This window comes from Microtus pennsylvanicus, chromosome 2 (assembly GCF_037038515.1).
Source record: "Microtus pennsylvanicus isolate mMicPen1 chromosome 2, mMicPen1.hap1, whole genome shotgun sequence".
NCBI classification, from domain to species: Eukaryota; Metazoa; Chordata; class Mammalia; order Rodentia; family Cricetidae; genus Microtus; species Microtus pennsylvanicus.
Genome location: NC_134580.1, coordinates 109,285,689 through 109,301,070, shown reverse-complemented (window position 1 = coordinate 109,301,070; position 15,382 = coordinate 109,285,689). Strand labels below are relative to the sequence as shown.

Below are 15,382 nucleotides of genomic sequence, written 5' to 3'. Positions count from 1 at the left end.
CACAAGCTCCATGAGTAAATCAGGTTCCAATGGTATCACAGAAGCCATATTATGAGTTTCTGTGTCTTTATCACTTATACTCAGAAATGCAAGGTAAACAATTTTGGGTTTTGTTTTCTCACTATATAGACTAGCCTAGCCTTGGCTGAACAGCGATCCACTTGCTTCTGACTCCCAAGTGCTAAGATTAAAGGTGTGCACCATCACTATGCATGGCTTAGATTTGACTTTTTTTTCTTGGTCTTTTTCAAGACAGAGTTTCTCTGTGTATATCCAGCTGTCCTGAAACTCATTCCATAAATGAGGCTGGCCTCAAACTCACACAGATCTGCCTGCCTCTGCCTCCTCAGTGTTGGAACATATGCCACTGTAGCCTGTTTTAGATTTGACTTTTAAGAGTAGCTTTTATGTGCCTGGAGAGCTGGCTCAATGGTTAGGAGCACTTCTTGCTCTTGCAAAGGACTTGGGTTCAATTTCTAGCACCTACATGGAAGCTGACAACTGTCTGTAACTCCAGTTCCAAGATCCAATGGCCTCTTCTGACCTTTTTGCACACATGTGGTACATATGCATACACATAGGTAAAACACTCATAAAATAAATAACTCCAATAAATAAAAAAATTACTTTCCCTTAGCGTTTACACTTAAAGGAATCCATGAGATACTTTTATTAATTACTGGATGCTAATATCACATTCTGAGGACCCATTAGGTCCTGGTCTGTGGTATAATGCTTCCTAGGTATTCTCTCTTAATGTGGAGATCTCAACCATGGCCCGATTTCTTGGCAAAGTAGAACATACCAGTTAATATTCTGTGTATACTCACAAAGAGTCTGAATAAACTATGGTAGTTGGCTGGGATACCCAAGACTCTAAAGGTCTTCTGTTCAGCACTGATCATCTAAAGTCTCCATAATCACAAAGTTGTAAGGAAAGAAACAGCCACACCACGTTTAGGAATATATTGACAACCCACCCAGAAACACCTACCCACTGGGTCAGTCTTTGTTGGTCAATCTTGAACTTAATGCTCAAGCTGAGAACTTCTGAGAATGAGAGGGTGCTATTAAAATATAGACGGGTTATTTCCTTTTTCTTACTCCTCTCCTCTCCCTCCCTGCTTTCCTGTCTTCCCCCACTTCCCTTCTTTCTCTCCCTTTTCTCCTCTATCCTCTCTCCCCTCTTCTTTTCTCACATTCTCTCCTTGGCTGAGAATTAAACCCAGGGCCTGTACACACTATGGAAGCATGCAAGCACTCTACCACTGTGGTGGTTTGAATGAGATGTTTCCTATAGCCTCAGGCATTTGAATACTTGTTCCCCACTTGGTGGTGCTGTTTGGGGAGGTTTAGGAGGAGTAGGATTGAGAGGAAGTACATCACTATGATAGTGATCTTAGCATTAAAAAGAACCCTACCATCTAGTTTGCTTTCTCTGCTTTGTGCCTGAGCCCTTAGCTTCCTGTTTCTGCACCACTGCCTGTCACTAGCTGCCATGCTCCCTTATCATGACAAACATTTGTCGCTCTGGAACCATGAGTTCAAATAAACTTTTTATAAGATGCCTTGGTCATGGTGTTTTATCACAGCAATAAAAAAGTAGCTAACACAAATACCAAGCTTCATCCCTATAAATTTGGTTTCAAACATAAAGTAGGTCTTCCTTATTCAGACAATGTCAGACAACACAAACTAAATGAAAAATTAATCTTACAAAGGTAAGAGTTTAGGCTGGATGATGTGATGCTATCAGAGAGTGAAGTGTTTGCCTCACAAGATCAATGACCTGAGTTCAATTCCAGAGCCATGTGAAGGTGGGAAGAGAGAAGTGACGCCACAAAGTTGTGCTTTGACCTCCATGTGAGGGCTATGGTACTCCCATGTTTTCTCTCCTCACATGTAATAACACACATAATAAAAAATTAAAAATAGCTGATCATGGTTTTGAAAGCTTTTTGGCGGCAGGGTCCATGGGCGCCTATCCCTCTGAGGAACTTTTGGCAGTTAATGGTGGGGAAGAGAGACTTTCTCCATTGGTGTCACTCCTGGTAAACTGCCCATTCTGGTAAATAGCTCTCCTACCCACACTCATGGAGGCAACACCAGTTGAGACTCAGTGGGTAACAAATAAACAAATGCAGAAGGGGGCTTGCCTAGGAGGAAGGGATTCAGCAGAGGGGAAAGAAAAAAAAAGTAATAAGAAATAAATGTGACCAAAATATACACCATATATATGTATGAAATTGTCAAAAAATTAGTTTTAAAACATGTTTTGAATTTGGGTTTTTTTCTGATAGTGAAGGTAATAAGAACTTTCTAAATTAAAAAAAATTTGATAGGGCTTTAGAGCCCAAGCTGGTCTTGAATTCACTCTTCTCCCTTCCCCTCTTCCTATTCTTCTTTCCTCTTTTCATTTCCCTCCTTCCCTTTTCCCTGATGTATTATTGCACCCAGTTTCTAAAATCTACTTATTACAAAGAAAATCTCATACTCTATAGTAATAAAACTTTCAGGTGTGGGGAGATAGTTGTCTACAAAGTGCTTGCCATGTAGCCTGAGGACCTCAGCAGGATCCCCAGAACTCACACAGAGAGCTGGGATAGTGGCACAGTAACCCAGCGCTGAGGAGGTAGAGACATGAGGTTCCCTGGGGTTTGTTGGCCATCCAGTCTAGTCAAACCAGCAAGCCCCAAGGTCCAGAGAGAGACTCAAAAAATAAGGTGGATGGTTCCTGAGGAATGGTACTCCACATGTGTGCACTGTATATCTCTACCTTCTCCTGTACACACACACACCTACACCTGTACAAAAAATTTAAAAAGACAAACTTACAACCTCATTTCCTACTCAACCGAAGGTAACTATTTATACATATTCCCAGAAATCTAAAATTCATGCCCCTACATTTCTACAACCTGATTCCAACTCACTTCCATCAACTGTTTCATTAAGAAATATTTGTCCTGGGAGCCCTCTGGATGAGGCAGATAAATGATAAGAAACTTGGCAAGCCCCAGGCTTGGGGAAAGATATCATAGATCTGCAATTCCAGAGCACTAAGTCTACCCTTCATTCAAACAAGTATTTTTAAGTGATTGTACTACTGTCCTTAAACCTATAGAGTCAGCCCAGAGTGATCTTGCTTTCCTGTAGTCAGTTCTCTTTATCTTTCATGGCCCAACACAGTTGCTCCTCCCCTATTTAGCTGGCTCTGGGCATGACTCCTGCTACTCTCTACTCTCAGACATCTAGTCTGAGATTAGACATCTAGGGCTGATGCCTATGCCCAAAGCTAAAGCCTTCCAGGAGGTTCTGATGTTTCAGTTTATAGGCCTCAGGAATTAGAGATCAGGAAATGATTCCCTTGCCTGAGCCTTTCCTGAATGACGTCTATAGCAGTTGGAACTGCACTGAAAACCAAAACCAAAACCTTCATTTTGAAATGGAAGCTCTGGAGGGTAGGCAGTGAGTTGGGGAAGTGGTAGGGAAAAGGCACTATTCTGAAGCAAACTGAGAGCCAGGGCCCATGCCTGGAGACTAGGAGATGGAATACAGAGTGGAGGCTTTATTCAAAGAACCTGGGAATATGGGATGTTGGCATTGTGGATTTGTGGAGGAGGTTGGAGCTAAGCTTGTCACATACTAGTGAGGATGGCTATTCTCCAGAGGGTGAGAGAGAGCCCAGGGCTCTAAGAGAAGCCGTCAGTGGGCTCTCGCCATGTCTGGATTTTCTATATGTCCTTGAGTCAAGAGAAATAGTCTCTGTGAAACTATGCTTTGAATTAATTTCTCTTCACGCATGGAGTATCACCAAAAGAATAAAGAAAGACCTTTAGGTAAATGACCACAGATGTTTTCTTTTCTTTTAAAAACTGTATACTTTGCATTTACTAAGTTATATACAAAGTACTCAAAAAACTGAGTAGACTTTTCTGACTAGGGAAAAGGCAATCAAAATTTGGAGAAAGAAGAAAGGATCTATAATTTGTCCTTATCTTCCCCAGCATGACCATTATATGAACATGCAAATAGGAGTTAGTTGCACTGTGAGGCAAAGCCTGTGGCTTCGGGGAGACACCTGGGAATGAAAAAAGGTCCCAGAGTTCATTCACCTGGCTGGCTTTCTGAACACCATTCCTGCAGCTGAGAGCCTTCCTGGACCAACACCCATAGACTCCAGAATCTTCTGAAGGCTCTGGAGACCTCAGAAGTATCTACCCTTCACAGCAGGTCCGGAGAGAGCCGAGTCAGAATGCCTGCCATGCAGTCTTGGTATGACCATGCTGTTCTTGCAGCAGAATTCTGACCACTGTAAGGCTGAAAACTAGGAGAGGACCGGGTCCTCCCATAGGTCTCCGCTTTGCCAAGAATGGTAGCGTCTGTGTACACTAGTGGAGTATACTGTAAACTGGGATTGGGTTATTACCTCTTAAGAATTTTCCTGTGAAACAAAAGAACTTCTTTTCCCTCTTACAATGCTAAGCATTTTATTTTTATTATGTTTAATCATGGGTGTGTATATGGGGGGGGTAGTATGTGCATGTGAGATGAGCCCAGATAAACTCTGGGACTGGAATTACAAGCAGTTGTGAACTGCCTGACATCGATGCCATTCCTTTATTTTTCACAGCCAAAATTCCATATGGATCTCTGTGTTGTGACCACAGCCCAACACTGATTCCCAGTAACCACCACCTGACCTTACACGACACCTGCCTTAATGCTGGTTTGTGTTGGAACAAAACATATGACTCAGCTCTGGTCAGAACTGCCAAACCAGCTGATGCAATGAACATCTGCCAAACACACTAACGTCTATTTACTTTTAGCCCCTCCTACGACTTTGAACTACTTTCCAGAATCTCCACACCATTTTCTTTATCACATATATTACTAACTTAAAATTTTTGGTGGTTTAAATGAGAATGGCCCCAGAGGCTCATAGATTTGAATACTTGGTTCCCAGTTGGTGGAAATGCTTGGGAAGGAAGTGTGTGGCTGGGGGTGAGCCTTGAAAAGCCCATGCTATTCCCAGCTAGTTCTCTCTGCCTCCTACTTATGGATAAATGCTGTGTGACATTCTGAAGCTCCTGATACTGACAATAAAATTTGCTTTGAATCTGAGGGTGGGGCAAGCTACTAGTTGAGCAAAATTAACTACAGAGGCTTGGGAGGACTAAGGACAGAAAAAAAAGGAAGTAGCAGGGTGGAGCTTAGAGATGGTCTTGACCTCTTTTGGATGGAGGAATGACAGAAAGAGATGTGTGTGTGTGTGTGTGTGTGTGTGTGTGTGAGAGAGAGAGAGAGAGAGAGAGAGAGAGAGAGAGAGAGAGAGAGAGAGAGAGAGAGTCACTTCTCTGCCATTTCTCTGTTCATGTTCTTACCCCAATATCTGACTCCTGAGTTTTTATTGATAAAGAATAATTAGAGAAATGCTTTTCTGGTGTCCAACTCAGGGCATGAGATCACAAGGTAGTCACTTGCTCCTGGCTTTGCAGTCCCCTAAGCGCTGCCATTGCTGGCTTTTCTTCCTCCTCCCCGGGGCCTCTGAGCTGGGATTTTCCTGTTGCAGCCTCTCTACAACAGCCTCCAGCTGCCTCCCATCCCTAGCCTCAAACTCCACAGGTGCCTGGGCTCCAAAGGCCACTGGAGTTTGCTGCTCACCAGCAGCTAGCACTGTCCTGTATCTTTACTTCCTGCAATGTGTGCTTCCTCTCTATGTCCTCCTGTGTCTGCTTTTCAAGTGGCTGGCTCCCTCTCCCCGTGGGTTTCAGATTTCCCCTTGATCCCCTCTTTGGGCCACTGCCACACCAAGTCAGTATCCTTGATACCCACTTGAGCTTCTACTGATGCAGCCCCCACCAAACACTCTTAGACCCCAGCTACACAAAAGCAGCTGCAGCTGCCGTCAGCCAGACCATGAACCACATATTCTCCGCCAGTTGTGTGGTGTGGTGACAGCCAGCCTCACACTTTCCTGTCATCATTAGCAGATCTGGTGAGACACCTCCTGGGTATTTTTTTAAATTTAATGTCTTTATTAACTCATTGGGAGTTTCACATCACGGACCCCAATTCTGCTCTGCTCACCTGGGAATTCTTTTTTTTTTTTTATTTATTACGTATACAACATTCTGTCTGTATGTATGTCTGCAGGCCAGAAGAGGGCACAAGACCCCAATTACAGATGGTTGTAAGCCACCATGTGGTTGCTGGGAATTGAACTCAGGACCTTTGGAAAAGCAGGCAATGTTCTTAACCTCTGAGCCATCTCTCCAGCCCCTCACCTGGGAATTCTTAAGGGGAAAATTAGTTTTTTTTTAAAGTTTTTCCCCCATGTTAAGAATGGGAAACAATATTACAATGCGGAGAGTTAGATCTCTGTATAGTTCTACAAAAGATAGTTTGAAAATGGAACATTAAAATGAGAATAATCAACATATCTGAGATTAACATAATGTCAATTATAATCACTATCAGTTTGGTAATTCATATTTTATCATTAAAAAAGTTGTTTGATATCAGTGCCAAATACAAAAAGTGACTGGTAAGATATAATACTTAGAAAGACCTACTAATGAAACTAGGAAAAATATTCACACACAGACAGAGGAGGAATAGCCCAAGTTTATTAGAAAAACAAGATTATACCAGGCCCAAAAGAAGCCTTCACTGGCTTTTTACAAAGACTGATTTCAACTGTAAATAGAATGATATCAGATCTAAAACTTAGACAAACACTAATTGAATCTATGGCTTTAAAAAATGCTAATTCAGAATGTAAAAAGGTGATTAGGCCTTTAAAGGCAAGATCAGTATCAATAGATGAGTGCATCATAAAATCAGGTGATACTGGATATCACACTTACGATGATACTTGGACAGGAGAAGTGAGTTCTAAAAATTTTAAGAAAAATCAAAAGGTTAGATGTTTTAAATGTGGTAAACCAGATCATCTGAAAAGGGACTGTAGGCAAGGCAATCTTAAGAACAATGTTTTTTCTAGAGACAATCCAAATAGAAGGCCCTAGCCATCTGGAATATGCAGAAGGCACGGTAAAGGCCAGCACTGGACTAATGAGTGCAGATCAACATGGGGCAGGGGCAAGGTAAATCTTGCAGGTACCTGTGTCAAATTTGGTTTAATCTTCCCTGTTGCGTGGGGGCAACTCCTCCACAGGGCAATTAAAAGACTTAATTGCCTGTTGTGAAAAACCCTACTGCTGTGGATGACAGAATTGCCTCATTTGATAAAACAAAACTTACAGGAGAGAGCATAAAACAAGTATTTTGGCAACTGTCTATAGATGATGAAAGACCAAAGTTAAAAATACAAATAAGGCCAGGTGGTGGTGACGCACGCCTTTAATACCAGCACTCAGGAGGTAGTGGTAGGTGGATCTCTGTGAGTTTGAGGCCAGCCTGGTCTACAAGAGCTAGTTCCAGGATAGACCCCGAAGCTACAAAGAAACCCTCAAAAAACAAACAAACAAACCACAAGACAAATAAATGGCACTGAAATTGAGAGTAGACATAGGTTTGGTAGACACAGGGACAGATTTAATAATAATTGCACCAAAATCTTGGTATTCAAATTAGCCTCTTTAGGAGGTAAATGTTCAGCTTCTAGGGATTGGAACTTTATCTCACATAAAACAAAGTGCAAGAGAAGTCAAGTGTACAGGGCCAGAAGGAAGGATAGGAAAATTAAAGCCATACATGGCTAACATAGCAATAAACTTATGAAAATATGATGTTACAGCAATGAAAAACCCAGATTAACATTCCTCCAATCTCAGAAACAAACCATAGTATGCTTCTGAGAAAAATATTAAAAAGCATTATCAAGAATGGTCACTGAGTATTCAGGCTGTATATAAGCAGGGCATGACAGCAGCTGATCTTTTAAAGGTACCAACAGCTCTAACTTTAAAACGGTTAACTAACAAGCCTGTCTGGGTGAAACAATGGCTTTTGACATCATAGAAATTACAGGCATTAGAACAGCTAGTACAGTAAGCAGTTAAATGCTCAACATATTGAAAAATAAACCAGTCCTCGGAATTCTCCTATATTTGTCATTAAAAAGAAATCTGAAAAATGGAGAATGGCAACAGATCAAAGAGCTATTAATGAGGTCATTCAGTCAATGGCTCTTTACAGCTTGGAATTCCCTTGCCTTCTCTATTACCTAGAGGATGGTCTATTATAGTGATTGATGGAAAAGACTGCTTTTTAACTATACCTTTACAAGAACAGGATAGAGAAAAGTTTGCTTTCACAGTGCCTACTTTTAATAATTCCCACCCTGTTAAGAGTTATCAGTGGAAAATTCTTCCACAAGGGGTATTAAACAGCCCTACCTCTGTCAATATTCTGTCAAACAGTCACTGGAAGCAATTCATAAAGTTTCCTCAATCTATATTTGCTGGTATATGGATGATATTTTACTAGTTGATTCAAATATAAATACTTTAAAGAATATGTTTGAAGAAGTAAGGAAAATTTTGCCTTGTTAGGGATTACAAATTGCTCCTGAAAAAAATACAGACAGGAGATTCTATTAAATACTTAGGATACATGAGGTTTACAAAAATTCAACCATAGAAAGTACAAATTATGAGAGAACAATTGTGAATCCTTGATGATTTTCAAAAACTGCAGGGAGATATTAAATGGCTATGGGCCACATCTGGATTGACAACTCGAGAGCTCGGTAATTTATTTTAAACCTTTAAAGGTGACAAGGATTTAAATAGTCCAAGAAAACTATCAGCTGAGGCTGACAGAGAATTGGCTTTGGTACAAAACAATACAGGATGTACATGTGGATCACTGGGATCCAGAGCGTGATCACATTATGTTCATTTTACCTTCTATGCATTCCCCTACAGGAATTTTAATTCAGAGAGAAGATAATATCTTAGGATATATATTTTTTACCACATAAACAGAGTAAAATATTAAAGACCTATGTAGAAAAGGTTTCTGAATTGATTCTGAAAAAAAAATGAAGACTTTGCCAATTAGTAGGAATAGACCCAGTAGAAATTGTGGTGCCCTTTACTAATGCTGAAATTTTCTAAAAATGGACAGAAAATGAACACTGGCAAAGAGTTTGTAGTAATTTTTGGAGGGGAGTAGTGTAGGAGGGTCTTCTTTCTATGTTGCTTTCATTGGTTGAATAAAGAGACTGCCTTGGCCTTTTGATAGGACAGCCTTTAGATGGGAGTGGTAGACAGAACAGAATGCTGGGAGAAAGGAGGCAGGGTCAGAGAGAGCCACCATGGAGCCAGCCGCCAGGTCAGACATGTTGAATCTTTCCCGGTAAGCCATGACATGGTGGTGAAATATAGATTAATAGAAATGGGTTAATCAAGATGTGAGAGTTAGCCAATAAGTGGCTAGAAATAATGGGCCAGGCAGTGATTTAAATGAATATAGTTTGTGTGTTGTTATTTTGGGGATTAAGCTAGCCGGGTGGCAGGATGTAGCCTGTTGCTCTCTTACAAAAGGGGACAGATTAGCAACAAATATAACAAAGCAAGAGACATTAGTTTATAAAGAGAACTAATTGTATCCTTCCTCACATTGAACAGGGTCCACCAATTTCAGGAGCCCCTACATTCTATACTGATGCAAATAAATTAGGAAACGCAGGTTATAAGTCAGGAAATTTAAATAAAGTGGCTAAATCCCTTATGATTCTGTTTAAAAGTCACAATTCTATGCTATTCTAATGATATTATTAGATTTTCCAGACCCTCTTATTATAGTTACTGACTCTCAATATGCAAAAAGGGTTATTTTACATATTGAAACTGCTGAACTTATTCCAAATGATCCAGAATTAACTCTGTTATTTATTCAATTAAAAGAAATAATCAGAGAAATTATCTCTTATATATAACACATATCAGATCCCATACGGGTCTACCAGGCAGATTCTTTAGCACAAGGTAATGATGAAATTTATCAGCTATTGATAGTAAATGCTCTAGAAGCCTCAGAACTTCAAAGAAACATCATGCTAATAACAAGGATTTGAAGAAAGGTTTTTCTATCACTTGGTAACAAGCCAAGGAAATTATAGGGAAATGTCCTACTTGTTCTTTGTATAACCAAACTCCACTATCTGCAGGAAGTAACCTAAAGGGTACTCAAGGAAATAAAATTTGGCCAATGGCTGTGTTTCATTTTATAGAGTTTGGAAAATTAAAATATGTTTATGTAGCATGGATACATATTCAGGATTTCAATAGGCAACTGCTTTAAGTTCTGAAAAGGCTAATTCTGTAATTACACATTTATTAGAAGTTCTGGTCATTATGGGAATACTTGTACATATTAAGACTGACAATGCTCCAGCATATGTCTCTAGTGATACGAAACAGGTTTTTCATATTACAACATAAAGCGTATTACAGGTATATCACACAATCCTACAGGGCAAGCAGTTATAGAAAGTTCTAATTACACTCTAAAAAATATGCTTAATAAATAGAAAGGGGAAATAAAGACCCCCACAGATAGACTGCACAATACTTTATTAACTTTAAAATTTTAAACGCTAATGAGAAAGGAATGACAGCTGCAGAGAGACACTGGATAATAGAAAAAAAAACTACCGTATTAAATCAGCCTGTATACTTTAAAGATGTTCTGACCTCAGAATGGAAGCCAGGACATGTGTTACATTGGGAAAGAGGTTTTTATTTTGTTTCCACAGGAGAAGAAAAGCTATGGATACCATCAAAGTTGATAAAGATTAGAGATACAGACAGGAGAGACCTCTTCATTAGAAGAGGTAACAGTTTATCAAACAGTGTGACCATTCAATACAAACTAATAATTTTTTTTGGTTTTTTGAGACAGGGTTTCTCTGTAGCTTTAGAGCCTGTCCTGGAACTAGCTCTTGTAGACCAGGCTGGCCTCAAACTCACAGAGATCCTCCTGCCTCTGCCTCCAGAGTGCTGGGATTAAAGGTGTGTGCCACCACCTCATGGCACAAACTAATTTATAAGACTAACAAATACCTTTCATTTGATCACATATGACTTGCCAAAAAGGGAAACTCCCCAAAGTCAGTATTAAGGCAGGGTTTTGTTTTTGTTTTTCCAGGAGAATGAAGGCATCCAACTAAGGAATCTGAAGACCACTGGACAAATGAGACATCTGAAGAAAAAAGGATGAATCATCCAGAGAAAATGCCCCAAGAAAAAGAGTAAAATGGACTAATAGTATATCACATTTCCAACAGGATAAAATTTCATAAATCTTCCCAAATGTTTGTTTCTGCTGTTCTCTACAAACATGTAATACAAATGGTCTTTTTGCAGTCCCAGTTCAATTAAAAATTAAAGCTGGCTTTGGAGTTGGAGCATGGCTCTCTCCTTCTCTAAGTCCAAGCATGTTGTTAAAGGAAAATCCAAAATCTCTGTCACACTGTCACAACAGCCACCTGGTATGGGACAGAAGAAAAACCAAAATTAAGGGGCTAGTCTATTGCCACTGACTTTATAATCCTTTGGTTTTATTTTGACACTTAAAAGCTTTTCTTAAGGTATAAATAATTAAATATAAAGATTAATATGTATATATGTTTCAAACTTTCTGTCATGATGTTATAGGCATAGAGAATACTAACTAATTCTAGAAAAAGGCTTCATCTAGCTTCCTGTACATGATTTCAGGCTTGAGTCTCTATCGGACAACTAGGAATTAAGTTTGTATACTTCCAGATGTTCTTAATTAATTGTGGCCCTTTAACCTCTCTGAGATCTGCTGCATATGACATTTAAAATATTTTAATTTTTTGCAGTGAATGTGACCATTCCTAATAATGACTTTTGAAGTCTCCAAACTGAAAGATAGGGGCCCCATAACAATGATTCCACCTGGATTGTGGTAATGTCACAAAGCTGACAAATACCATCCAAAGATCAGCTTTGGACTACTAACTGCTCCTAGGTGAGATGGTCCAACTTCATGCACCACTCCAGCCAGGACTTCAGATAAGCCCTATACTTTCCCATTACATGGAGACAGGCAACAAATGATATAGCTAGCCCTCCCAAGACTTGACCATTATCTCTATTTTCTCAGGGTCCCCTAGAGAGGCTGTTGTCCCCTGGACAACTGGAAGCAATCTAGAATACATAACACCCACATTCCCAAGAGGTGGGGTAGGTGGTTTTTGATCATTCAATGAGTTATGGATATTTGTCATTATTTAGGGGGTTGTTATTGGTAATGGTCAGGAAAAAAGCTAAATAAAGGAGATTAGATTCAAGAATCTCATTCTGAAAACAAAATGGGAAATATAGAAATGATAGGATAAAAGGGGGTATATTATTGAATCTACTTTTAAGCTAAAACACAAATACTAGTTTTAAATATTTTACACTGGCATGGATTTTTGTATACTGATTCAAATTTAAGGCTATTTTTGTTATACTGTATATATGTTTCTACTTTTAAGGTATTTTTGTATATTGATACAAATTTAAGATTATTTTTGTTAGAACATACTATGTATATGTTTCTACTCTATGTCTAAGGTATTATACCTGTGCAGCTCATGTAACAATTTAATATAAATTTCTAGTTCTTAAAAGTTATTATTACGAGCTATTTAGGATAATAAAGAAATGCAGGTTAGCAGTTAGTCACCTATAACAAGCAAACTTGTAGTCACGTTGGTAAGTTTTCAAGGTCAACAGTTATATTTTAGCCGGGTGGTGGTGGCGCACACCTTTCATCCCAGCACTCGGGAGGCAGAGGCAGGCGGATCTCTGTGAGTTGGAGACCAGCCTGGTCTACAAGAGCTAGTTCCAGGACAGGCTCCAAAACCACAGAGAAACCCTGTCTCGAAAAACCAAAAAAAAAAAAAAAAAAACCAAACAAACAAACCAAAAAAAACAGTTATATTTTAGATAGGTGGTCTTCAAACACTTCAGAGACCTACAAAATATGGCATTTAAGATGTTTTAACACCACAAGGCTTTTCATGACAATGAGACACATCTGCTTCTTGCAGCATCAATTTACTTCAAAGGGGGATGGTGGGCATTGAAGAATCTCCATATGGAGTTGCTTTCTTTGTAGCCAAAGTTAGCAACTAGGCAAAGAAACTGCCCTTGCCTCAACTGCTGACAGTATGCTGACCAAGGTGGACATGCAGGAGACAAAGACTGCTGAACTTTGCCAAGACAAGTTGGGACAGTCCTTCAAAATTCCTGTTTCACAGAAAAGTCTGTCAGATATTCTAGTCCTGAAGGTCAAAGATGGATGCCCCAATGTTACAGAGGAACCTTCAGTGACTGTCCAGGCAGTCAGCTGTTTCTGTCATTTCTATAATTTTGGAAGTTGTTTGCTCTGCACTTTGTTTACTCAAATAATATTTTATCCTTCTTGGGTCTCTGATAGAGATTGAAGACTAGATATAGTTTTACAGTTTTCCTTGTTACCAAATTCAAAAAAAGAAACTCAAAAAACAAAGTATATAAGGTTGACAGACATAAAAGTTTAAATTGTTTATCTAAAAAAAATGTTTTGAGGTCTGAAAAAATAGTTTTAGGTTGGTAACACAAGTTAGGATAGTGAATTAGATACAAAACTTTGACCTAGCCAAGATAGGATAGATAATGAAGTATTTTCTCTAAATTTGCCAAGAGCAAATGGACTGAGCATTGTGGCTATAGTTCTTACCTGATAATTGTTCTTACTGTATACAGCTTTTCTGTGTCAGAGTTAAAGCCTTTATTTAGACAAAAGGGGGAATATCGTGTGATATTTTGATAATATTCTGATGCTCTCAAGACTGCCAATAAAATTTGCTGTGAATCAGAGAGCAAATCAGCTATTGAATCAGCTACTAGCTGACCAAAATTAACTACAGAGGTTTTGGAGAACTGAGAACAGAGAGACACAAGAGTAGTAGGGTGGGGCTTTGAGAAGGTCTGGGCCTTTTTGGATAAAGGAACCAGAGAGAGAGAGAGAGGGGGGGGGGGGCGGGGATGACTGGTTGCTTCTGCACTACTTCTCTAATCATTTGGGTTCCTACCCTGATATCTGACTCCCGAGTTTTTATTGATAAAGAATAATTAGATAAACACTTCAGATAAGGATGTGAGCTCTCAGCTACTCCTCTCTACAATGCCTGTCTTCCTGCTGCCATGTTTCCTGCCATGATAACTACTGATTATAATCCTTTGAAACTGTAGGTCCTAATAAATGCTTTCTTTTATAAGCTGCCTTGGCTATGACATGTACATAGTAAGAGAAAAGTAACCAAGACATAAGTTGTCCCAGGAAGGGGGCTATTGCTGTGATAGATAGAGCTGAGCAAGCTGCTTTTGGGGGAATGTGACTCTGAGACTTTGGAGTAGAAAAGCAGGTAAATGCTGTAAGTGGGGTTTACTGGGTCATCCTCACATCCTCATAGGAGCTGGGAAGAGAGCAGGGCTGATAGTCGTGAGGCACAAGAGGTTTCAGAGGGGAGCAATGTTACCAACTGGACTAGATAGCACTTAGAATATCATGGCAATAATGTATGTGCTTTTTGCCCCTGTCCTACAAATTTATCTGAGTAAGTTGAAAACGCTGCCCAGCTAAGCTTCCAAGTTGTAAAAAGAAAAGTCCTGAGGAATTTCCTGCTTGAAAAAGCAACAAAGGCCATTGTGTGAAGCTGTGAACGTGAAGCTTGGATTGCATAGGAGATCCCAAGTTGTTGGAGATGCCAGATCCATGAGACATCTACTCAGGAGAGTTGCAGACAGTGACTAGAAGCAGTGCAAGAGAGAGAGGTGTGCTGCTGTCAGCAGAACTGGAAGATGGGAGTGAAAAATTCCTGAAAAGAAGCTGGTTTTGCCTGTGAACCAGGAAACAAACAAACAAAAACCAAAAACTCCTGGACGAAGTCTGTGTCTATAGAGACTGGGACTGACTGGAATCTCAGAACTGTGGAGAGATTGGAACTTTGTAGCTTCAGAGGCTAATTATTGTGAGCTAGTTCTAGCCTTCTGGAACAGCCAGCCGTTCCTGCCCTACTCTGTATCTGAACTAACACCTGGTGATAATAAATAAAAACCTCTTCGAAGCTACTAATTTAGCAAAACACTTGCTTCCACCAATCTAAGTTAATGTCATCAGATAACATCTTGGGCCTACAGAGTAGACAGACACCTCCTCCCATCTTGTACCCGCCTCTCTGATGCACCCACCAATGTGTCTTAAACTTGCCTTATTTATAATTTTCTTTGTTCTGTAAAACTGTACCTCTCCCCACTCCCCAAAAAAACCTTCTATGTTGGAACATGGAATTTGGGGTAACCTAAATCCGTGTTCCTGGGTCATGGTCACTTAAATGACTCCAAAA

The 15,382-nt window shown here is 39.7% G+C and overlaps 1 protein-coding gene across 2 annotated transcripts in view; it reads right to left on the bottom strand.

The window, feature by feature from the left end:
* Atrn (attractin) overlaps window positions 1–15,382 on the bottom strand; it is a 141,528-nt gene that overhangs the window by 19,890 nt on the left and 106,256 nt on the right. Inside the window, exon 25 of one of the 2 annotated variants that reach the window (XM_075962201.1) lies at window positions 10,292–11,464. The exons of the other annotated variant lie outside the window; for it this stretch is intronic. Within the exon in view, the coding sequence (XP_075818316.1) occupies window positions 11,444–11,464 (21 nt within the window). The 3' untranslated portion in view covers window positions 10,292–11,443. Of the gene's footprint in view, window positions 1–10,291; window positions 11,465–15,382 lie in introns of those variants that run through there. 2 annotated transcript variants of the gene reach the window in all.